The sequence below is a fragment of the Balaenoptera acutorostrata genome, chromosome 2 (assembly GCF_949987535.1).
Source record: "Balaenoptera acutorostrata chromosome 2, mBalAcu1.1, whole genome shotgun sequence".
Taxonomy (NCBI): domain Eukaryota; kingdom Metazoa; phylum Chordata; class Mammalia; order Artiodactyla; family Balaenopteridae; genus Balaenoptera; species Balaenoptera acutorostrata.
This window is the reverse complement of record NC_080065.1, coordinates 3,562,711-3,588,716: the sequence shown is the minus strand read 5'-3', so window position 1 is coordinate 3,588,716 and position 26,006 is coordinate 3,562,711. Positions and strand designations below refer to the sequence as shown.

At 48.4% G+C, this 26,006-nt stretch overlaps 1 protein-coding gene across 1 annotated transcript in view; it reads left to right on the top strand.

Moving 5' to 3' along the window:
* Window positions 1-18,107, top strand: part of LOC103012739 (probable palmitoyltransferase ZDHHC11B) — a 35,484-nt gene extending 17,377 nt beyond the window's left edge. Inside the window, exons 10-15 of the mRNA XM_057540982.1 lie at window positions 3,319-3,353; window positions 9,154-9,217; window positions 11,152-11,186; window positions 12,074-12,167; window positions 15,313-15,385; window positions 17,174-18,107. Of these exons, the coding sequence (XP_057396965.1) occupies window positions 3,319-3,353; window positions 9,154-9,217; window positions 11,152-11,186; window positions 12,074-12,167; window positions 15,313-15,385; window positions 17,174-17,631 (759 nt within the window). The 3' untranslated portion in view covers window positions 17,632-18,107. The remainder of the gene's footprint in view (window positions 1-3,318; window positions 3,354-9,153; window positions 9,218-11,151; window positions 11,187-12,073; window positions 12,168-15,312; window positions 15,386-17,173) is intronic.
* The last annotated feature ends 7,899 nt before the right edge of the window (window positions 18,108-26,006 follow it).

Sequence of the window (26,006 nt, the reverse complement as noted above, 5' to 3'; positions counted from 1 at the left end):
GGCTTGTATTGTGTGTGTGTGTGTGAGTGTGTGTGTGTGATGCATGTGTGTTCTGTGTGTGATGTGTGTGTGTGATGTGTGAGTATGATATGTGATGTGTGAGTGTGCTATATCATTTCCATAACTTCACAGGATCAAGCCTGCAGGGCTGACTCATTGTAGGCCCTCCCAGAGGTCAGATGCTCCGGGGGTTTCTGGTGGGCTCCTTGTGAGCAGGCATTGCTACTGTGCCAATTTCTGAAGGTTGCTGGTGACTTTATTTTCTCTGTGGAGGAGCTTCATCTCACCACAAACCCTGAAGGGCATCAGAGAAGGGGGACCCTTGTAATAATTTAGAAATAGCAAGAGGGTCAGCACCCACCTTTAGCAGCAGTGAAGTTGTCAGCAGTCTTTTTCCTTGCTTGCACTTGCGCTAGCAACTTCTACTAGAAGTTCGGAAGCACATTTCATGGAAACTATCATCCTGCCCACCCCCCCCAGACTCAACCACCAAAGGTGACCTTTACTGCAAGCCAGGAGCAGGCATCCATGGGTTTTTCTTTGCTGTCATTAAAGCCAGGGTGACCCTATGTTCCAGTTTGCCTGAGACAGTCCCATTTGACACCTGCTGCCAGTCTTGACCATGTGGTCACCACTCTGACTTGTCATTGATCATATGTTAAATCTCACTAAGAGTCTCCTGGACACATTATTATATCCATTTGGTGGCCAACAGGAGAGAATGGGGCCAAGCTCAACTCCTAAGAGCAGGCAGGTCTTCTGAGACTCTGAGATTTGAAACCTTTCTCTCTCCTGCACTGGAGGACACATTACCTTTGGCATTTAAGAACATGAAACACCAAATTACCAATGCACAGGTGACTTTCTAATGCAAAAATATAACATTATGGGTTTGGGTCTCTTAAACTTTTCTATACTTAATTGTAAGCGTTCTAAGGTTGAAATATGCTTTATTACTTGAGAAAGGGATTTACCATTCTACTTAGTTGGTACAAATTACCAAAACCGATTCAAGAAGAAATGGAACATTCAAATGGTCATATAACGAGTAAAGACACTGAACTAGTCATTTTAAATTCTCCACAAAGAAAATCCTAGACCCTAATGGCCTCATTGGTGAATTCTAACTGTTATTTTAAGGGGAAAAAACCCCAAATCAATTATGCACAAACTTTCAGAAAATAGAGGAGGAAGAAATACTTCCCAACTCATTTCTGTGAGGCTAGTACATAATACTAAAGCCAGATAATGTCATCAAAAAAGAGTATCATAAGCCAATATCACTCATGAATACAGAGGCAAATATCATTAACAAAATATTAGCAAACCAAATGCAGTCACATATATACAGAACTATCCACTGTGACTAAGTGAGGTTTATTCCGGGAATGCAAGGTTGGTTTAACATCTGAAAACGTATTAATGTAGTAAACATATTAATAAAATAAAATACAATAAACATACAAGCACATCAGTCAATCAGAAAAAGTATTTGCCAGTAACACATCTAGTTATGATAAAACAATTTCACAACCTAGGGGGGAAAATACCCTAAATCTGGTAAAGAACACTGGTGAAACTTACAACTAATTCATACTTAATTCATACTGAATGCTTTCCCCTTAAGATTGGGACCAAGGCAAGAATGTCCATTCCAAACTTCTATTTGACATTTTACTAAAGTTCCAACCAGTGCAGTAAAGCCAGAAATATAAGTTAAAGGCATATAGATTTGAAAATGAAATGGTGTTTATTTGCAGGAAACATGATCCTAACAAATCTGTAGAAATAATAAGATAGCTTAGCAAGGTGGTAGGATATAAAATCAATGTTAAAAACTGAATTACATTTCTGTATACTAGCAGTGAAAATTCTGAAAATGGTATTAAGAAAACTATTCCATTCACAGTAGAATCAAAAAATAATAAAATAATGAAACAAGCACAAAAATCTGTATATGTGAAGCTACAAACTATTGCTGAGAGAAATTAGACACACTCCAAATAAATGGAAAGATTTACAATATTTATGGATTGGAACACTCAATATTGTCATGATAGAAAATTTCCCCCAAATTGGTCTACAAACTTACATGATCCCCATTGAATTCCCAGCAAGATTTTTTCTTTAAGGAAATAGCAAGCTGTATGTGGAAATTCGGAGGACTTAGAGTGGCCAAAATCATTTAGAAAAAGGAGAACCAAATCGGAGGATTTAGACAACCTGACTTCAAATTTCACTACAAAGCTACTGTATGGTTGCCAGCATAAGGATAGACATAGAGATCAATGAAGCAGAACAGAAACTCCAGAAATAAAACCTTTACCATTATGGTAAATGGATTTTAAACAAATGTGCCAAGGCAATTCAATGGGGAGAAATGTATTTTCAGTAAATGATACTGGAACAATTGGATACCCACAAGGAAAAAAAAAAAATTAACTTAATGTCCTACTTCACAGCATACAAAAAAATAACTCAAAATCAATCTTGGACCTAAATTTCAGGGCTAAACTACAACACTTTAGGAAGAAAACAGAATAAAATCTTTGTGATCTTGAGTTAGGCAAAGTTTTCTTTAATATGACACCAAAGCACTATTAAAGAAAAATATGAAAAATTGGACTTCATCAAAATTTAAAATATTTGCCCTTCAGAGGTCACCACTACAAAAATAAAGATATAAGCCACAGACTGGAATAAATACTTCCAAACCATATACTTGTATCCAGAATATATAAAGAATTTTCAAAACTCAATTATAAGAAAAATGACCCAGTTTTTTAAATGGGCAAAAGACTTGAACAAACCGCCCCAAAAAAGATACATGGGTGGTAAATATGCACATGAAAAGATGGTCAACACCATTAGGCATTAAGGGAATGAAAATTAAAACTAAAATAAGACCCCACTACACATGAATCAGAATGGCTAAAATTAAAAAGGCTAACAATACCAAGTGTTGGTGAACCTGTAGAGGAGTTGGATGTCTTAATACATGGAAAGGAAAATGAAAATTTAAAGTGACACCACTTTGGAAAGTAGTTTGGCAGTTTCTTTAAAGCTTAAATATATTCTTATCATTTGACCCAGCAATCCCATTCCTGACTAGGAGAAATGAAGCCACCTCTGTACATGTAACATGGGTTGGGAGGAAAGATACTATCCCACCAGTGAGATCCTTTCCCAGGCCTCAGAAGCCCCTGAGACACCATTGCTTGAAATCAACTATAACAGACTTGAATTTTCTGAACAAATAACCTCAACATCGACAATTTCTTCCTTTACAATTTTATTGATTTTTATTTATTCTCACAGCAACCAGTCGCCAGCCTGAGTTCATCTGTACAGAGGTAGGTTAGATGCTTATTAGAGTTGTTGTATCTATCTGAAAAATAGCTATATTCTCTTCTTAACTTAACTGACTTTGAAAAATAATTCATCTGTGATGGAATATTTTTAAATAATGTGTACCACAATGAAAACTAAAATTGTTTCACTTAAGATTACTAACAATTATAGCCATTCATGTATCTCATTTTTACTTATCTTACTTGAAAAACTACAATAATTCTCCTCGCCCTCTTTACAACTAACATCTGAACTAATACACAAAAATAAGACAAGTCTCTTTATTTTCCGTGCCAGTTGGAGGACATGGGCTCCGTTGAGCCTGAATGTCCTTTTGACAGCCTCTACTAACATTAGGTTTCAATTAAGCTCCCGAAAGTCAGGCTGACTCATGTTGAGTCGGTGTTGAGTCAGTTAGATGCTAAGGTAAGTGACACTCTGCCCCAGGAGCACTGCACACACGCACATGACCTTTTCACCTTCAAAATCACAAAAACAGAACATGGCCCATTATAAAGGTCATCATCCAGGGTAAGAACACATTTTAAGAGTACACTCTGTCTCTGTGATGAAATTGTATGCAGCCATGAAAAGTCATCGTCTCACAGAAGGTGGAGAAACAGGGAATTTACTTACAATGTTATGGTGGGTGTTTTCATTTACTAGGGCTGCCACAGCAAAATACCACAAAACAAGCGGCTTAAAAATTAGAAACATGTCTCACTGTTCTGGAGGCTGGAAGTCTGAAATCAAGTGTTGGCAGGGTGGATTGGGATCTGAGGGTGGTGGGATCTGTTCCAGGCCTGGCTCCTTGGCTTGTAGATGGTGATCTTCTGCCTTATCTCTTCACATTGTCTTCCCTCTATGCCTGTCTCTGTGCACAAATTTCCCCTTTTTACAAGGCCACCACGGGTATTGGATTAGTACCCACCCTAATCCAAGATTTTTAATTTTATTTTATTTATTTATTTTTGGCTGTGTTGGGTCTTCATTACGCACTGGCTTTCTCTAGTTGCAGCGAGCAGGGGCTACTCTTCATTGCTGTGTGCAGGCTTCTCACTGCACTGGCTTCTCTTGTTGTGGAGCACGGGCTCTAGGTGCGCAGGCTTCAGTAGTGGTGGCACTTGGGCTTCAGTAGTTGTGGCTCACAGGACAGAGCACAGGCTCCGTAGTTGCGGCACATGGACTTAGTTGCTCCGCGGCAGGTGGGATCTTCCTAAACCAGGGCTCGAACCCGTGTCCCTTGCATTGGCAGGCGGATTCTTAACCACTGTGCCACCAGGGAAGCCCCCATGACCTCACTTTAAGTTGATGGCTTCTGAAACACCCTGTCTCCAAATAAGGTCACATTCTGACGTCCTGGGAATTACGGCGCCAATGCAGTCGTCCCTCAGTATCCGTGGGGGATTTGTTCCAGGGGCCCCTGCGTTTACCAAAATCCATGGATGCTCAAGTGCCATAGGTAGCCATCCACATCTGTGGGCTCTGGATCCGAGGATTCAACAAACCACAGATAGAAATTTCAGTCCAAGTTTGGGTGAATTCTCGGATGTGAGACCCATAAATCTGGAGGGCCAACTGTATATTGGAAAAAATGCACGTATAAGTGAACCCGCACTGTTCAAAGCCATGTTGTTCAAGGGTCAACTGTTCATCTTTTTTAAAGGGACACAATTTAACCCACAACAGTGTGCCTTCTGGCCCTCCAAAATCCATGCTCTTCTGTCACCGCATCACAACTTCCCCCAGTTCAAGCATCAGCTCTAAGTCCCAAATCTCACCACCTAAATCATCCGCATCAGTGATGGCTGAGACTCAGGGTATGATTGATTCATCCTGGACAAAATTCCACTCCATCTGTGAACCTGTGAAACCAGACAAGTTACTTGCTTCCAAAATACATTGACGGGACAGGCATAGGCTAGACATACCCATTCCAGAAGGAAGAAATCAGAAGGAAAAAAGGGTCACCAGTCCCGAGAAAATCTGAAACCCAGCAGGGCAAATTCCTTAGATTTCAAGTGTTGAGAAAAATCCCCTTTGGCTTGGTTATCTGTGCTATCGCCAGGCCCACCAGGTGACGGCCCACCACGCCCTGCTCCATGCCAGGAAGCTGGGCTTGTTATCCATTTAAAGTTGAGAATTGGTTGAGATTAATACCTCACTGCTTCTTCATTATTATATCTGTTAACACATGCTCTTGCATCAATATAGAGACCATGGAAAACCCCCAGCACCACCTCAAGGCTGATACCTGAGCAGCCGCCACCTTTGCTTTCTATCCATACACAAAAGCTTACAGGAAAAAGATCGAATCACACCATACCCATCAGTCTGCAGCTCCCTATTTTATACCCCCAATGGTGTATCGTGGATGGCTTTTGTGACACTGCACGTAGACGTGATTCCTTCTCGTCAGGAAAGTCATCCTCTTCCGTGGATAGACCGTGAGTTCATCAGCGATCCCCCGGCAGACCCTGAGGTTATGGCCAGCTTTGGCTTTTACGGACAGTTTACCGGAAGCGTCTTTGTGCCATTATTGTTAGGTACAGTTGGTTTTATTTCTGTAGGACATCCATAGGGCAAAGGGCTTGGCTGTGCACTTTAAATCATCATAGATCTTCACGATTTCAATACAAGATACTAACAGTATATTTAGTTCCATCCAAATAAAACAAGTAATTGTTTCTATGTGCATTCCTCTTAATACCGGTGGGAATGTACATCATTTCATCTGTTTTGACCATTATATAGTTTCTCTTGTGTGCATTGCATTAGGTTTTCACATATTTTCCCCATTTTTATACTGGGGTATTTGTATATTTCTTAGCAATTTTAAGAGCTCTTTGCCTACTGAAGATATTGATTAATTCTTTGTTCCATGTGTTTCAAATATATTTCATCCAGTCTGTCATTTAAAAAAATTTCTTTATTGTGTCTTTTGCAGTGTAGAGGTCACAGATTTTTCTGAAGCCGAATTTGTCAGAATTTTCTTTTGTCTTGCTTTTAAAAGCCTTCCTTACTCTCAGTTTCTACAAATATCCTCCAATAGTCTTTCTAATATTTTCGTAGTTTTTATTTGCTTTCTTTACGTTTTGATTCTCAGGCCATCTTGATGTTTGGATACAGTGAGACAGGTAACAAAGTCATTTTATCCCAACGATGTAACTGGTTGCCACCTCATTTATTAAGTAGTCCACCTTCCCCGTGGAAGTGAGAAGCTCTCTCTTTAGTGTCTGGACCCATCTGCACTCATCCTGGACGCCTGCCTCCGCCTCATTTATCTCTTTCTACTGCAGCATCCCGTTACTCCCTGTTAGACAAATTCCTATCAAGATGTTTTCATTGGGGCTTCCCTGGTGGCGCAGTGGTTGAGAATCTGCCTGCTAATGCAGGGGACACGGGTTCGAGCCCTGGTCTGGGAAGATCCCACATGCCACGGAGCAGCTGGGCCCGTGAGCCACAATTGCTGAGCCTGCGCGTCTGGAGCCTGTGCCCCGCAATGGGAGGGGCCGCGATGGAGAGAGGCCCGCGCACTGCGATGAAGAGCGGTCCCCACACCGCAATGAAGAGTGGTCCCCGCTTGCCGCAACTGGAGAAAGCCCTCGCACGAACCGAAGACCCAACACAGCAAAAATAAATAAATAAATAAAGGATAGTCTTCTAAAAAAAAAAAAAGATGTTTTCATTTTTCAAAAATTTTGACAATTCTTACACATTTATTTTTCCAGATAAACTTTGAAATGATTTTGTCCAGTCCCAAGACACCTGGGTTTGGGGTTGGTGTTGCCTTCAATATGGCTTCACTTGGGAGGGACCATTGCTTCTTTCCCAGCATCACTGCCCCATGTGGAAGCACAGGGAAGCCTAGATTCATCTCTCCTCCGTGGAAAAGGGGCCAGAAGTGCAGCCCCCGCCCTCCTGGAGGGCTGTGCTGGGAGCTGGGGACGGGGAGCGCTGGGGCTGTGCCCCTGTGGGTCACTCTCTCTCCATCCTGCATCCAGCAGGGCAGAGAGGTTCCCTGGACCGGGAAAGGGGAGCTTAGAAGAAATGCACCACTAGGCAGTTTCTCAGATGCTGAGAGTCACTTAGATTTTTGCTTAGTCTAACAATTAGCCAGTAAATACAATTTAGTGTAAAAAGATCATTCTCTTTCAAACAACCCAATAACTTTTCTTCTAAATTGATTTCCTGAGAAATCTGACCGGCAAGACTATCATGTGAATCCAAGTCATTATGAATTTCACTTCACAGCATCATCTAACCATGACCCTTCATGTAGAATCTGAGAATGTTTCTCTTTTATCCTTTTCTGGTAAGAATGATAGAAACTTAACTGGAACCAGGATGGTAAACTTTCACCTCAAAAATTTTTTTTTCAGATTTCCAAATCAATGCATATTTATTATAGAAAATTTGGAAATACAAAATTCCCAGTATAAAAACAAAAGACACTCAGAGTCCCCCACCCGCCAATAACTACTGCTGGAATTTTGATTTGTATCTTTTAAGTCTTCCCTTCTAATAATTTTTCTGTGCATTGTATACATAATGTTTTATTTTATAAAATAATGATCATATACAATTCCTTAGGAGCCTCATGTATTGTGAAGTTCATTCTGTTAAAAGAAAAAAATCAAGACTTTTTCTTCTACCTTGGGCATGTATCATATTCGTCTTTACCATCTTTACCATATTCTTTTTCTTTTCCAATCCAGCCTCTACTCCTCCAACTGGAAAAAGAGCTAGCATTATTTAATGAAAGGGTTAATGATGGGTAAAATGTGATACAAGTACGATGTAAGTTACAAATCCTCTAGATGAGATGGGAAATAAATTACCGGTAGTCTTTTTTGTGGCAGAAAATGTTTCCAGGGTAACATAGTGGTTTGGATCCAGTTGAGGAAATCGGCACTTCTGATGGCCATTCCCAGCCTCACTCCGGCAGCTGACCCTGTTAGAGCAGGTAGGATCTCGGTTCACAGAGACCAGGGGAAATATCTAAGTCATGTGACACCTGCCAGAGGAAGAAATGCGCCCCATACGTGCCCGTGGATGTGACGGTGTTCTGTGGGCAAGTTGTAACAGAAAACCTCATGGAGGACTTTACAAAGTGTCTCTTGCTCTAGCAGTGGTTATCGTACCAATTTCTAAAGAGTATTTCTTCTGGACTACTTATCTGTTATGGAATGTTAAATGGATGGGCTGAGAATATGAACAAGGAATAAGATCTTACACGTGAAGACACACATCAACACTTACTATCTCATGGTTTCCTTGGGGCAGAAACCTGGTCGAGTGAAACTGGGTCTCTTCTCTGCACCCCACAGACAGCAACTGTGTGTCCCCAGGTTTCGTTCATCCCTGGAGGTTCTGGGGGAGAATCCACTTCCAAGCCCACTGGGGACAGTGACAGAATTCACTTCTCACCGTTTCTCCTCCCCCTGAATCGCAAGTCAGCAATGGCAGTTTAAGTCCTTACGTTCAAATCTCTCTGAATTATTCTTCCTGGGTTCTGCGTTTTTAGAGGCTCAGATGATTACACTGGGCCCACGTAGATAATTCAACGCAATAGTTTTGTGTTCATTTTAGGTCTAGTGCAACAAATCCTCACAAACTAAGGGGCTTAAAAGAGGGGGCATTTGTTCTCTCTCAGTGTCAGAGGCCAGACTCCAGGGCTCGGCAGAGCTGCTCTCTCTCTGAGCCTTGTATGATCGCGCAGCCTCTCACAGCCCATTCTGAGCCCCCAAAAGTCCACATTTGCTGATACGTGTCCTTTTTTCCTTCTGTGTGTCCCACCAGCGTGAAGCTCACAGAACAGGACTCTACCATCAGCATCCTAGGCGAGAGCTCCTCGGGGCTGCAGGTAAGCGTGGCGCGGGGTCAGGGGCCGGACTCAGGGACCGGGGGGAGGACCGCACAGCACAGGAGTTGCCTGTTTGACCCGGTGTTTCCGGGGCTGCTACTGTAACGGAATGTTCCTACGTCCATTCTTACATCCAGACGGGCATCCAGATCTTGTGTTAGGCAAAGTTTTCTTTTATACAATGCCAAAAGCACTGTCTATGAAAGAGGGCAATGGCATGCGTGTACATGGTGAGATGATTGCATCTCATGTCGTTACCTTGTGTGTGAGAGAGAGAACCTTGAGATCTACTCTCTCAGCAGATTCCAAGTACAGTCACCAGGATGCGTGTTAGATCATAAGGTTTATTTTTAAAAGGTCTTCCCTTTGGGTAAACCTATTAATAAACTTTTGGGCCCAGGAATTGCACTCCTGAGAACGAAAATAGACTCTAAGGCTTCCTGGGTTCAACCCAGTTCTGCCGGTTACCTGGGCAAGGAACCCTGTGCATGTCTGCTCCTGTGCAAACCTCTAAGTTTGTTGGTGGTGATTGCAGAGTTGCTCCACTAGCACAGCACCCAGCACTTGGGAGCACGCAACTCTTTCTTACCGTTAACTTGAAGATCCAATCATAAATGTGGACAAAGCTCTATCGCAAAGATGTTCACCATAACATTGTTTATAATAATGAAAAATCTGAAATAATCTAAAAATCCAAATTCAGGTGAATGATTAAGTAAAATGGGCTGAATATCCAGTCCTGACAGATGATGGACCAATTGAAAATTCTGGCTTTGAAGATGAAATAAAGTTAAATGCTTCTGATGTAATAAGTGGGGGAAAGCAGTATATAAAATTACATATATGGCAGGTTTGCAACTGTATAAAACAAAAACCAAATCCTATAAATAGGGAAAAAAAGATTGACAGAAAATTCATGAAAATGCATTAGAATGATTGAACTCTGGGTAACTTTTAGTTTTCTTTTTCTATTTTCCAAAGTGTTTTCTGTGGTTGCATGATTTTTGAGTAAAAATACATGAAATATTTAATTTTTTTAGGTTAAAAAAGGAAGAAAAAAAAATGGTACATGGGGCATCATCAAAGTTTAGGGTTACGGTTAGGGTTAGATTTGAACAAACTCTTCACCAAAAGGGATCGAAGGACAGCAAGTAAGCACATGAAAAGGGGCTCGGTATCACTAGACTCTGAGGAGATACAGATGAAAACGGCAGGAAGGTGTCACCACACGCCCGCCAGCGCGGCTGTAATCAGAACGTTTACTGATACCAAGCGTGGTGAAGGGGCAGAGGAGGTGGAGGCCTGTGCCCTGCGGGTGAGATGCGGAAGGCAGACCAGCCAGCAGCACCTGGAGTCAGATACATGCTTTCATGTGACCCAGCCGCCCCACTCCCGTCCTCACCAAACGGGAGTGAAAACACGTGCACGTGTGACGGTGTATTTCTTCGCTGGGGCTGCAGAGGCCAGGCAGCCCAACTACACGTTTATTTTCTTACAGTTCTGGAGGCTAGAAGTCTGCAGTCAGGGTGTAGTCAGGGTTGGTCATTCTGAGCATCTCTCCTCGGCCATCACACGGCCTTCGTCTGAATCTCCCCCTCATGTGAGGAAAGCAGGTACAGTGGATGAGGACACACCCTAATGACCTCATTCCACATTAATTGCCGCTCTAAAGGCCCTATTTCCAAATACAGCCACAAAGTCACGAGGGGCTAGGACTTCAACATAGAAATGGAGGGGATGCAATTCAGGCCAGAACCCGAGGACTGGGGGTAGGGTACCACCCACCAGAGATCCTTCCCTGGACCTGGGAGCCCCTGAGGTACCGTTACTCAAAGTCCACTGATGATGGGCTTGATTTTGTGTAAGGTAAGCTCCATGTCGAGGGCTTCTTTTTTAACTTGATGAATCATCGTTTACTCCTTTCCCCTCAACAGGAACTGGATGCCAACCTGAGTTCATCCACAGTGGGGTAAGTCTGTGAGCTTTTCTACCTGACAAAAGGCTGTACTCCTCTTAACGCAGATTCCTAAGGAGAGTGGTTCATCTGTGATGGGGTATTTGGGGGAAGACATAATAGAAAATACAATTATTCAGGTAACTCTCTGACACTGTCACTCACAGCTGTCCCCCAGCCTGGAAAGTCCTGAGTGCTCCCCGTCACCTTCTTTACAACTGACACCTGAGCTAATGGACACATATGAGTCATGCTCGTTTGACTTCTCTCTCTGTGAACATGTAGGACACCCTTCCGATGGTTTCCCATAGTGTCCTCCTGACGCAGGCTTGAGTCCAGTGGGCACTGAGTCTGTTCGCCTCCCAGGAACACGGGCCAGCCCACTGCCCACCTTCCTGCCTCAAGGGCAGGAAGTGGCCCTTTACAAAGGCCCTGACCCAGTTTCAAGCACACGTGTTAAAGCGTATGCTCTGTCCCCTGGCAAAACTGTGTGTGGCCACGAGAGTCTTATATCTTAGAATAGCGTGTAACAATGAACACACTCACAACTTGACAGTAAGTAAATTACTCACTCTTTATTCACTTACTCAGCAACAGGGAGAGCTTTAAATAAAAAGCTACTTTTATAAAACATTTCCTATGCTGTAAGCATTTGGAGATTGCACCCTTACCCTCCAAGCTCAATCACTTTCATCTGGTGTCATTGAATACAATTTAAAATAAAAATTAAAAGGAACAAGTCATTTACTTGAATCTCACCCACCAAACACACACACACACGCACACACGCACATGCTCACGCCCCTCTCCAGCCCTCAGACACTGCACGTGGCCTCCTTCCGTGTCCCCCACATGCCACGCCCCTGCCTCCCTGCTGACTCTGTTTCCCACGGCCCCAGCAGAGTGAAGTGGAAGGAGTTCCTGTCGCCCCCGTCCAGGTGCTCAAGTGAGACCTCCCTCAGGGCCATCGGCTCAGAGAGCTCCCTGCAACTCCAGGTGAGCCCAGGGGACCGACCTCTGCCCCAAGTGCAGAGTGAGACTCTGTGTAGAAGCCAGGCTCCCCACACTGAGGTTAGGATGGCTGGTTTGCCTGTGACTCAGGAGTGGTCCTCAGGGCAGCCCAGCTGAGTGCAGAGCAGCAGAGAAAGGAGGGCCAAGGCTGTTGGCCGCGGGATGGTGTGTGTGTGATAGAAGCAGACGGACCCCAACACAGAGGCACCACCAGCAGCCCTTGTGGGAGTCCTGATGTCCACAAGCAGCTCTGAAAGACTGTCTAGTATCTTTTCATTTTAGCCTGAAGAATTTGGAGGGGCTGTGTAAACTGTGTTAAGTCTGTTGGTGATAGATTCCCTCAGCATTTGTTTACCTGAAAATGTCTTAATTTCTCCATCATTCTTAAAAGATACTTTTGTTGTGTATAGAATTCTTGGTTGGCAGGGTTTTTTTTCCTTCATGACATTATGTCACCCCAATGACTCCTGGCCTCCATGGAATCTGATGAGAAATCACTGTTTATCACACTGAGGATCCCTTGTTTGTGATCAGTTGCTTCTCTCTTCCTGCTTTCAAAATTCTCTTTTTAGGTTCTGAGAATTTGGCTGTAATGTTTCAGTGTGGATTGTTTTAGTTTATCTTGCTTGAAGTTTGTTAAGCTTCTTGGATTTGTAGATGCATGTTTTTCATCTTCGGGAAGCTTTCAGTCATTATTTCTTCAGGTATTTTTCTGTTCTCTTCCCCTCTCCCCTCCTCCTGGGACTCCCACAACGCGTATGTTGATACCTTCAATGTGTCCCACAGGTCCACCAGCCTGTCCACTTTCCTTCATTCTTTTTTCTTTACGGTCCTGAGACTGGATAATTTCAGTTTTGTCAAGTTTTCTGATCCTTTTTCCTGCCTGCTCAAATATGCTGATCTCCTCCAGTGAATTTTTTATTTCAATTTTCGTATTTTCCAGCTCCAGAATTCGTTTAGTTTCTTTTTCTAATTTCTACCTCTTTACTGATATTCTTATCTGTTCCTACACCATTTTCCTGATCTCCTTTAATTCTTTGTCCATGATGTCCTCTGCCTCACTGAGCATTTTTGAGACAGCCGATTTAATATCCTTGACTATTAATTTGAAAGTCTGGGCTTCCTGTTTCTTTGTATGTTTTATAATTTTTTGTTGAGAACTGGATATTCTGAGTATTATAATGTGGTAACTCTGGAAGTCAGATTTGCTCCTCAGGGATTATAGATTTTTGCCTGTGGAAGGCTGGAACTATGTGTTTGTGACTTTTCCAAACTATTTTTGCCAAGTGTGTATTTCTTGTCACTGAAATTTCTCTTCCGTTATCTCTGCGGTCAGCTAGTGACCTGACAAAGACTTCCTTAAATGTCTGGCTGCAAATAGAGGGCAAAGGTTCTGTCTCTTTAAATCTTCCAGAAGGTGGCACTGACAGAAGCTCTTGCTGCCAAGGGGGCCAAAACCAAGGCAGGCACCTGTGCCTGCCCCTCAGGGCAAGGCCAGGCCAAGCAAAACACACAACCCCGAACTTGTGGGGTGCGTCAGCCAACTGCTCTGGGAATGAAGGCAGTTCTGTCCAGAGCTGCAGCAGGACTAAAGAACAGAGGGTGGCAGCCGCTCCCTCCCCCCCAGATGTTACAGCATCTGATCAGTCTCCAAGTGTGAGATGGGTGACTGACAGCTCCTTTCAGCACGAGGGTCGCCTCCGTGGAGGGCGAACCTCTAAAGCTTGCGGCTGCACCCCTTTTCCCTAGCAAACCATTGCTGCGCTTCTGATCCACAGCCTTCTTCAACGTAGCCGTCAGCCACCTCCTTCCCCACAAATCTCCATTCCACAGTCCCCCACTGTTTCACCTACCTGCTTTGTCCGGTTTTTATTGTCATTCCAAAGTGATATTTTGTTTCCCCTTAGTTCCAGTAATTTTTAGATGGTTTGGCAACACCTCACCTCACCTTTGCTTCCTGGGCATCAGTTCCTCTGTGTATTTTTTCTCACACTGCCCTGTGTCTACCAAGATGACTGCTCCAGTGCTTTCATCTGGGGGCAGACACCCCGTTGTCGCCCGTGGACTCAGGAAGGTTTGTAGCAGCGATCGTTTGCCTGGCTGCTCGGCCTGCAGTGGTCCCAGCAAGTTATCCATTGGGGGTACCCCCCCAACCATAGCAGCACCCTGCCCCCCTCACGGTGGATTCCATGCGGGTCTCTCCCACCTTCCACAGCACACCCCTCTGACCATGTCCTTCTGTGCCCATTTGCTTCCTCCTCTTTGGGAGTTGTCTTTTCTGGCCCAGCAAGGGTTTCCCTTCTTGCTTTCCCCTGAAGTTATATCTTTACCCCTTTATGTATCTATTTATATACTGACTATAATTTTAAAGTATTGGATCAGGGGAGGGAGACTATAGCATATTTTAGACATGCTGTTTTGATTTAGAAGTCTCCTAGTGATATGTTTACTTGTAAGTCTTTCCAAATCTTCAAAGAACAATTTTGCATAGTCCCAGTCTCTGGTTCATGCCACATTCAGCACTGAAAGTTGAAATTATCACCATCCCTGACCCTTTGGCAAGTCTGGCAAGAACTGTGGTCACCCTTCCTGTTAGCTAGCTGGCAGACATGGGACAATAAAGTCATCAGTCTGCTGGGCCAGGTTAGCACCAGGGCAAGGAACAAAATGCCTGTATTCAGATGTGGGTGTAAAACACTAGGGGCTCCCTGGTAGCCTGGCTAGACCCCAGCACCACAGAGCAGCGGGTTATATGGAGAAGTTGCCAGGTTTGCGATGACCTGTGTGTGCCCCAGGCACCCACCATTTCTCGTGCTGGGAACCCACACAGGTCTCCTCGGCTTCCATGAGACCCTCACACACATTAGGCAAAGCACACTTGTCTTTATCCTGATGCACATGCGGGAGAAAAAGCCAACATTCTCCACCAGAAGCAGTGGTGGTTCTAGCCACACACAGAGATGAATGCTCTGAGGCTCTAGAGGTGACCGACTGCCCACATCTCAGAGCTCATCCGGGGGAGAGGCAGGCTTGTCTGTCTCTAAAACATCCTCTTGTCACTACATTTTGTCCCCTTTGGCAGTTTAACAAATACTGCATCACGTATTCCGTATTACTTCTCTTTCTGTAGGATGCAAATGATCAACAAGAAATAAGGCAGCATATGGAAGGAGACATGGCTGAAAACCGAGGCTCAGCTTCAGGTAAGCTATTTGGCAATTTGGGTCATGTTGAGATCTACCCAAGTGTGATTTTCTAGAGAGTTAAATATTTTTTAAAGAAAAAAAAAAAAAAAAAGGAGAGAGAAATCAGCATGGAAACTCAGGGCTGGGACGCTTGTCTCTGCGATGTGTCCTCAGACAGCCCCCGACGTCCCATGTGTTTGCCCTGCCCCCCTCTGTGCCAAAGAGCAGGCCAAGAGGTGGAGCTGGACACCGGCCAAAGCACCAGCAGCGAACGTCTGCCCCTGACTGAGGGCTGGCTCTGGGCATCCTTCTGTGGCCACCAATCCGAGCTGTGGACCGCAAGCAGTGATGGTGGCCGACCTCATGGTGGCCGCACAGGGCAGGGTCCCACCAGAGAGTCTGGGTGGCGACGGGAACAGAAGGTCCAGTGTGCTCCACGGACGCTGCAACATGGCTCCACCACACCCCGCCTGCCGGGGTCGCGAGTGGTTTCACGCAGCGTCTTCACTGTTTGTGAGTCTCCATCCTGCCAGAGTTTAAAAAAATATTCACCACTCAGCCTTTCACCAACTAACGTTCATGACGACATCGTCTCACGAATGTGCATCCCGGTAGAGCACACAGGGCACCTTCTTGAGCTGCTGACCCTTCAGCACGCTCGATGTAGGACTCGGAGACTCCGACTCCTGGAAGGGAGATGGAGGCTGGAAGGGTTAACTGATGTTACGTCATCCACGTAAGCTGGATTTGAAGGCTCACAAACACAAACGTGGCATCCGTGAAGCAGGGAGGGGAGAAGGGAGAGGCAGTTCCATGAGCCCGAGTGTGCAGGTTGATTCTGCGGACAGAGCGTGCTCCCGACAAGCGAGCCCCTTAGGTGTGTGAGGGTGCGCCCACGCGTGGGTCCTGCTGAAGGTGATGATGGACCAGCCAGGCGGTGAGGGGTTCTCGGGCTGGGACTGAGGCAGGGAGAACCCCAGAGAGAAGCCCAGGGCACCTGCCAATCCTGGTGACCTTGATCTTCACAGACGTACAGGAGGTAGAAACAGAAGGCCAAGTTCAGAGCCAACTTAACTATATGGGTTAAGTTGTCCCATAAAACTGGGACCCCAAAATGTGGAGGTGAGCCGGAGGACCCCAATTCTCTAGCCCCAAAGGACACAGGAATAATCAGCCTCAAACCTTGGGGGTGTGAGGAAAAGAGAAAAATCACTGCTGACTATTCGGAACACCAGGCTGTCCCTAACTTTGTGAAAGGGGCTGATCCCCTGAGCCCCCAAGCTGAGAAGTGACACAGAGGGTTAGGGCCATCCTGGGTGCCAGGCGGAGACCCTCTGAGACTTGCTGCTCCTTCATCAAAGGCGTCACGAAGAGAACTGCAAGAAAGTGAGCAGCTCTCAGTAAGAGTGACCAACTTCACCTGGGGACGAAGCGCTGGAGAGAGAATCCGCAGAAACTGTAACGGAAACAGACACAGAGGCCTCAGGACTCAGCAGGCGAAAACACCAAATAACTATGAGGATTTATTTTGTTTAGAGAAATAAAAGGCAAAGTTCAAAATATCTGAAGAGAACAGAAAACTATTCTTTAATTACCAAACACATTTGAGGAAGAACGAGATAAAACTTACAGAAATGCAAAAGGGCAGGACAAGAGGTGCACAGAGCCGAGCCTGGTCTTTGCTGCAACGGCCGGCTCTGTGCCGTGTGGGGCGCCGTGTGCGGGGCCGTGTGCCAGGGCTCGGCGCCCCCCACCCCTGCACACACCCCTCTGAGGTGCTCACGGGAATGTCTCCTTTTTCTGCAGGAGCCCAGGGACCTGCGCCGACTGAGAGCCCCTTCCAGGGCTCCTTCCCCGCCAGTATGCTGCGGGTGGAGTCAGTCCCTGAAAACTACTCTCTCCTGTCCTCTCTGCATGGCCACAGAAAGGACACGTGGTCCCAGAGGCACTGGGACACCCTCCCCGGCAGCCAGAAGCCCTGGAGCTTGGAGTCCACAGTCATCAACATCTCCGGGAAGCCGAACAAGCAGCCAGCCATCCAGGAGGTGCCCCATATGTGGGCAGTGCCGCTGTACATCCAGATGCCCAAGGGCCTGCCCGTCATCGAGGAAGAAGAGTGTGGGATGATGGTGACCCGCGTCGTCAGCGTGGAGGAGGGCTGCAGCCCCGAGGAGGCCACTGGGCCCGACGACTCCCGCAGGGTCACCACGATCGTAACGCCTGAGGACCCGGAGCTCAAGGACCGGGCTCCTCAGCCTCTATAGAGCAAGCGCGTCCCCCAGGGCCCCAGGACGCCCCCTCCCTCCAGAGCTGCTCACACAGCCTGGCCTCATTTCCAACTCTAGGAGGAGACCTGGGCCCTGCCGTCCACCGTCAGACCCCGCCGTCCACCATCAGACCCCGCCGTCCACCTTCAGACCCCGCCGTCCACCGTCAGACCCCGCCGTCCACCTTCAGACCCTGCTGTCACCATCAGACCCTGCTGTCACCATCAGACCCCACACCCTCCATGAGAGTCAGGAGGGAAGAGGGAGCATAAGCCCCTCTGCTTCTGGCTACGTGGGAAGAGTTTTATGACCTCTGCATTTCACTCACTCTGGAAGCCATACGTTGAAGACTTTCATATTTTTCTAAACACGTCTAAGTCTTTATTCCAGAAATAAAGACGATTCAAGATGCAGTGGGTGCCGTGTTTTTACTTTGTTGACTATTAACGTTTTTAACTGTAGGAATTTAAGTAGCTTTTAAGAAAATTCTTCAGAATTCCTTAGTAAGTTTTATAGGAAAAAATGAAAATTAATTTTAATGGCAATAACCTTGAAATCAGTCTTGGTAAAATTTAAGTCCCTGGGTTTCAAGTGGCTGCTTCTGTGGAGGGCTGGCAGCCGACCCCCGGCCTGCCCACCACACTAGTGCTGGGCTCTGAAGTCCAGTGTGAACCAGGCCTGGTCTGGGCCTCCAGAACTGGCTCCCAAGCCCATTCCCGGGGGCAGCCGCCCCAGCCTTGTCCCTATCACTCCCCTGAATCAGGCCCAGTGCAGGCGGTGACCATCCAGGGCATAGCCTGCCTCACCCGCACGGCCGTGGTCACACCTGTGCTGGCCGTGCTCATCCCCATCAACACGGGCGGAGGCCCTGGGCAGGCTACTGAAATCCCACTTCCTCCGCGTGAGCCGCACGGCGATGAGGTCCCTTCCTAGAGGGTTAGCCTCGGGGCCGCCTGTGCGGTCCCTCGTCAGGAGAGCACACGTGTGGGTCGTACGTGACGCAAGGCGCCCCTTGGCCTCACCTGCTCACGCCCATGTTCTTCAGTCACAGAGTCCGTTTCCAGCCCCTTCCTCCTGACGGAATGTGTTCTCCCTTGGGGACCACCTAGAAGACCCCCACACGCCCTCGGGCCTCTCCAGGGTGGGCCAGCCCTCCTACAGTCCCCCCCGACCCGGCACACACTTCTCATCCCCATCAACACAGTCAGGGGGCCCTGCCTCCAAGCTGAAGACTGCTGCGCCCTCTCACCTGCGGGAAACCTGGAGCGGCCCCTCCCTGTCCCTGTTTCCCTGCCACCTCCAGCCCTCTCTGCCCTCCTCCACAGGGTTTGGGTGTCCCTCCGGGCTGCCAGCAGCACTCTGGCTCCTGCCCCCAGCCCCCGAAGTCTGCAGAGACCTGGTCCCCACAGGACCTGCTAGTGGAACTGCTGTCACCCCAATTACTTGAAATTGGATTGTGGCGTCAGGTGGCAGCTCCCCTGGCCCCACGGCATGGGGACCTCCAAGTCCACATGGGCTCATGGGACTGAGGGACCCAGCCGCTCATCTGACCTCAACCTTAAGAAAAGGTGAGCCTCCGGCTTCCAGAGGGGAGGTGGCCTCTGCCTCCCAGCCAAGCTCACAAAGAAGATCCAGAAGATCCCCCAAATAGAGAACAGGTTCAGAAGCTGGGTGGCTAGAAAGCACTGACAAAAAGCATGCAGGGACTACATGACGGGCATTAGGGCTATGGCCCTCTGAGTCATGAATATGGACGGAGGACCTAGGACACGAGATATGACGAAAGGGCTCCCAAGCTGTATGGTGACGTTTTTACTACAGAACAATAAGCACTTGCTTAAAAATGCATTTTTATTGCATCCTGCATTGAAGAAAGTGAGAAAACTCTCAAGAAACTAGAGAAAGTGAGCTGGGAGATAAGTAGTAGATGAGTACACAGAAGGGTGGGCTTCTTTGAAACCAGGCCTTGAACCAAGAGCAGGGCTGGGTGCAAGATTCCAGGACTAAATCAGGGACTCCAGCAGAAACAAACTGAAATAAGGCGGCCGAAGTTGAGATCCTAGATTTCTTAGATTTCTAGATTTCAGGGTTTAAGATCAAGCAAAATAAGCTCACAATCAAAGATCAGAGAAAACACACCATTGTGAGTGGAAGTCAACAGAAACAGTAAAAGTGGATTTAGGCCCCAGGAACTTGAGATTTGGAATTAGAAATATGGACTATTCAATAGGGTGCATGAAATATTTAAATATATGAAAATCACAGAAATAAGCAAAAAGAAGATTTTCTACATGATCAGGAAGATATGTAAAAGATGCAAATAGACTTTTTAGAAATAAATATACTTGTTAAAATAAACGTTAACAGGTAAACAAAACATCAGATTAAACATAGTTGAAGAAAGAGATATTAAACAGGAAAATCATCTGAAGAAATTACTCAGAATGCAGACGCAGCAGAGAGGATGAGAGATGGACAGAAAGAAGGGAAGGTTGGCAGAGACAGAGGAAAGATGGGGTCTCAGATGCTAGAGGCCAGGAAGACAAGAACGCAGGGAGGGAAGGGTTATAAGGAATGATATTAGGGTTCCCCCGAACTAACAAAGGACATGAAAGTACAGGTACAGGAGGCATAATGTATAACAAGCAGCATAAATAAAAAAGAAACCCACGCCTAGACCTCTTGGAGAGAAAGGCAGAACACCAGACAATCTGACCTTAAAAACAACCAGAAGGAGAACGGACCACCTACAGAGAACAGCAGACTTCTGGATACTAACAACAAAAGGAGGGAAGTGGTGTCCACAAAGCGTGACAGACATGGGTGTCAACCTAGAAGCATGTACCCGGCAATGCATACTTAGGAAAAAGAGCAGAAACACATTCTTAGATGAATAAAAGCTGAGTTTACCACCATCAAAGGAAAACGTGTAATGCAAACACTGGCAGAAGCCACGGGAAAAATGCAGAAGTGCTTCCAACACACCCCTCTCGGCTGTGTCAGGCCACCACATTGGAAAGGAAGTAAAAATACAGATTGGACAACACGACGAACAAGCCCGAATTAGGGGGCATCTTCAGGACCCTGGACTCGTTTTCTGGAACATGTGGGTTCTGCTCGGGCACACAGGGATTATCTCCCAAAACAAAGCCCGAGCAACCCTGTGGTCACGGGCGTGGGTGGGCGAGCGTCCTCACCTCTGTGCCCACCCCCGCCCGGTGTGGTGCCGTCTCCTGCTGCCTCCAGGGTTCCCCGTGACCACGGAGTTGAGCGGTGGGACAGCTGTACGCGCTGAGCCTCCCTCTTGGGCTTCATGTTTGGGCTTCATCGAGCTTCTTGCACCTTTGGGTTGAGTTTACATCAAATTTGGAAACATTTTGGCATTCATTTTTTTTCTAACATCTTCTCTGCACTCCAACCCCAGTATTTTCTCCCCTCCTTCAAGGGCTCCAACTAAACATACGTTAGGCTCCTCCAAGCTGTCCCACAGGTCACCGATGATTTTTTTTTTGGGGGGTGCCACACGGCATGCGGGATCTTAGCTCCCCAGCCAGGGATCAAACCTGTGCCCCCTGCAGTGGACGCGCAGCGTCCCAACTAGTGGACCGCCAGGGAAGTCCCTGTGATGGTTTTTTTTTGATTCTCTTTTATCTCTGTTTCATTTTGGATAGCTGGCATTGCTACACTTCTCCATGGTCTAACCTGCCAGTAACGCCTTGGGTATTTTATCTCATGCATCGTAGTTTTTACCTCCATGAACTTAATCGGTAGTGTTGCTATAGTCTTAGAACACGTGGAATAAGTTATAATACTGTTTTATTGCCCTGTGTCAGTTCTAGGTCCATTTCAATTGATTCATCTATCTTCTCATTATGGGTCTTATTTTTTTTTTGCTTCTTTGCACACCTAATAGTTCTCATTGAGTGCCAGTGATTGTTAAGTGTACCTTTTGGGTGCTAGATATTTCTGTATTCTTATACAGTAAGTTTTCTTGAAGTTTGGTCTGAGATGCAGTTTGGTCTCTGTGCCTTGCTGCTAAGATTTGTAGGCAAGACCAGGGCAGAGCTCAGACTGCGGTCTACCATCCCCCCTCCAGAGCAATCCCTTTCTTTCCAGGCACCCCAAACGCCTGAGAATCGTGAAGTCTTCTTGTTGGCCGGTACCCACATCGCTCATGACCTTGTGTGGGTGTCAGCTCTGCCCCCTCTGACATTTGCAGTGGTCCACTCCCAGCCTTGCCGGTGCCCTCACCTATGTGAGGGCATCAGCGCTCAGCTGCACACTCTAGGGGGCTGCGCAGCTCTCTCTGTGCTACTCTGTCCACTTTGGACCCCCCAGTCTCTCCGCGTTGTCCCCTCACCTGGGGAGGCTGCCGGCTCCGCCCGGGTCCTCTCCCTGCACCTGGACGCTATCTAGGACGTCAGCCGGGGCTCCCGTCACTCGGGGTCACTGTCCTTTGTCACCTGCTGTCCAGTGCCTTGCAAACCATTGCTTCATATAGTTCATCCAGTTTGGGGTTGTTTCATGTGAGAAGGTAAACCTAGTTCCTGTTATTCCATCTTGCCTGGAAGCAGAAGTCTGTTCAGTGACAATTTGATGCATATTGGCTACTGCTGCACACACACCCGTTTTCCTTTGCAAACTCAGGAAATGCAATGACGGGAGCAGAGCCGACTGAACCCACACAGGCTCAGACAGCTGCTGTTGTCACTGGTGAAGACGCGCCAGGGCCGAGGGCTCGCAGAGCCTAACCCCCAGCAGTGACGCTCCCTCTGAACAGCGCGTTCAGAGAACGCAGGGAGAGGGCAGCTGACCCAGTAGCTGCTACCTTAACACATTAGGACTCGTGCTGAGCTCTCCACGTGCTAAGAAGGCAGCACAGAAGAACAGATTATTAGTTTAAATAAGTGGGAAAAGCTAGGACTGGGCTGAAGGGCAGATTCTGCTCCCACGGGGCAGCTGACCCCGGCGTGGTTTCCGGGGAGGCGCGGTGCCTCTGTCCCGGGATCCTTCCCAGACGACGAGACACGGTGTCAGGCAGAGTCAGTGACTCCCCTGCAGTGGACGTCTTATGATGGATTTCCACAGATGCTGGAAGAACAAGCTTATCAAAATGGCTTTGATTTCTGTTAAACTGTTTCTATGTTTAGACCCTCGATGACGTGGATACACTTCCACATCCTCCGGAAGGGACCACAGAAAGCCGCCTCGTTCACACACCCACCTCAAGCCCTGCAGCTTGTAACGCCGTCCGCCGTGACTTCGGGGCGTCCGAGTGTCCTACTGTCCTCCGGCCCTCAGGCCCGGAGCGCACAGGCGTTAGACGAACGTGACGGCACTTTCAGGAAATCGTGTGCACGCCTGTGCTGGCACCGTATGCCCTCAGCCTCATGCGACGTTGGGAAAAAGGAAAAGCCAAGGTAGGCTGCCTCGGGTGGACACAGGGGCAGCGCCTCGGCCACTGTGATCACGGCAACAACGACCAACAGCCCGGGGAAGAACTCAGGGTGTGTCACTGTGCTCAGAGCCCACGCGCCATGCTGCCAGGGTTAGCACCGCAGGCTTGGCGTGACCAGAGGTGGAGAAGGATGCGTGGGCAGGAGGGTCCCCAAAGCCAAGGGGGAGCACCAGGCCTCCACCCCGAGTTGGTGAGCTGATGCCTCTCGAGACTGTCTTAGAAGCAAAGTTAATAACAGATCCCAGGTCCTGAAACTCTTATTAGAATAAAAATTAAGGCATCATCTTAAACCATCAGAAGTTTTTCTGGCTTTCTGAAATAAGACTTTATGCCCACGTTTATGACTGCAAGGATACGTCTATGAGCCAAACAAGCAGGTTTCCAAGGTGAGTATCAAGCACATACTGGTGGGGGACGCCAGCCCTGCCCCAAGCCTGCCGTGTGTCCTGGGTCAGCTGTTCAACTTCTCTGAGTCCCAGAAGCATCGCCTGAAAATCGGGATGGCGATCAGGGCTGTGCACGCCTAGGGCCCCCAGGAGGATCCCGTGCTGGTCCAGGGCTCGGCCGCCACCATCGTGAGATTCTTCACAATCTGGAACGAGGGCCCCAAGTTTTCATTTTGACTGCATCCCGCACCTGACGTCGGCGGCCCCGATCGGACATCCACTCCAGGCGGGATGTGCAGCAGGGCAGGGCCAGCGTGGGCCAGAGCGGGCTCTGGGCATCCACGGTCACCGAGCTGGGTTGTGGTGAGGACATTCCTCCCCAGGAGCCATCTGTCCGTCCATCCCGTGCATCTCACCCCGAGGAGGGGGCCCTGCTGGGCACCGACCAGCAGCGAGCGGACAAGGCGGTCCCCAGCTAGCTGAGGCGCCCCACCCCAGGCAGCAGCTCCCCAAGGGGCTCAGAGCTGGCTGGAGGTCGTCCCTCCTTCCTTGGCTGCCCGGGGTTATTTTGGCTCCATTGGGTCTAGGCTTCGATGAAGGGCAACTCTTCCCTGGTTGAGCAGCACCAAGCGGGAGTCGCCAAAGCTCCGTCCCCCCGGCGAGATGGACGGGCCGCCTCGTGCCCACCGGTGTCCCCCTGCCTCCTGGGTGAGAGTCTGCGTGTGCCGCGGCCCACGAGCAGCTTCCCATGTCGGGGAACACTGCGTGGCCGAGGATGGAAGCTGCCCGGACCTCCGAGCATGTGGTCAGGAATGCATTTCAACCAAGAGGACGGACTCCAGGTTTTAAAATAAGGAACACTCTCATGCCTAGTATGTGGAGCTAGGTACAGCCTGAGGCCCCGGCCCTTTCCCGCCCACAGGCGCCCTCTGCCTCCCGTCTGGGTGGTCCTCGGGGCGGGGGCCCAGGGTCCAGAGCCTGAGGTAGCCAGGTGGGAGCTAGGGTGGACGAGGCATGGGAAACAGAACGTGCCAGGAAGCCAGGCCAGTGAGCTGAGCGCCGTCCTCAGGGGGGGGAGCACAGAAGGTGGTCTCTGTAGATATGACTAGGAGCCTCTACAGGAGGGCACCTCGCATTACCATCGTGGGCCCTAAATCCACGAGAGTGTCCTTAGGAGACACAGGGAGGAAACCGACACGGGGGAGGAGGCCACGTGAAGACATAGGCCGAGGTCAGGGTGATGGGGCCACAAGCCCAGGGATGCCTGGAGGCCCCCGAAGCTGGAGAGGCAGGAAGGGTCCCCAGACCCCTGCAGGGAGCACGGCTGCCGACACCTTGACTTTGGACTGTGAGGGCTTCTGTTGTTTAAGCCGCCAGCATGCGGTCCTTTGCCCCGTGGCCCTGAAAAACCAGCACAGTGTCTTACAAGTACAGATGATTCCGCTCACGGGCGGCCTCTGTGTGGCCATCGTGCAGACGAGCATGTGCCAACTCGAGCTGGGTTTTGATAACTGGAGTGTAGACGGAGGTCGTCCAGGTCTCGTCAGTGGACCAAGGGCCAGGGGGCAGTGTCATCCCCCACAAAGCACCAAAGGGTGCGCTGGTCCAGCAGCCAGAGCCGGAAAAAGGGTCCTCTGACTCCCACACCAGGATGGAACCTGCCATCCCATCCCATCGCGAAGGGGACTCTCCCAGCTTGGTAAGAGCCGATGTCACTATTTCAGGCGATTTTCCGAGTGTGGCCAGGACTGACTCTATGCTGTGAACTCAAAACACAATCTCATTCACAGACGACCAGTGGTAGCCTCCAGGAATGGTACAGCCGGCAACCCCGCTGGCTGGCTTCTGGCCGCCTGCGCCGTGGGGCGTGGCTCTGTGGGCTGTGGCTCTGGCCACCCCATCGTGGGGGCGGGAGTGCTGGGAGCCCGCCCCATCCCCCAGGCCCCGCCTCTGCGATGACTGTCCCTCACACGTCTCTGCCCCCGGAGTCTGGCACTCACCTCCCAGAGCAGTTCTGCCATCGGTAAACCCACACGTTTATGCCACGGCACTTGCACAGGTTTTGAAAAGTGGACTGAATGCTCGCCTTTTGGCTAATACGATACCGGGAACGTAATAATGAGTAGTGTTTTTCGTTCTTTCATTTGCATCATTAATAGTAACTTCAGTGGTGCTCGGGGCTGTGTGGGACAGAGAAGGTGCAGCCCAGCTTCAACCTAAAGAGTCAGGACCGCAGGTCACAGGGAGCGGGCCTCAGGGGGACCTCCTGCTTTCCCTGTTCTTCTGACTCTAAGATTCTGGACTTACCTGGCGTCCAGAGCGTGAAACTTTTCAGGGAAACGAGAAATAGAAGCCCGTCTGCGGCCAGTTTTGAGCCGCAGAGGGGTTGAGAGAAAGGCACTTCGGCCCAGGCCCACGGTGGGGACGGGCGGGCTCAGCCTGCCGGTCCCTGGTTCCCGAAGGGTCGAGAAAACCGCATCCTCTCTCCTGGGGGCGGGCGGCCTGTTGGACAGCAGCACCTGTCACCC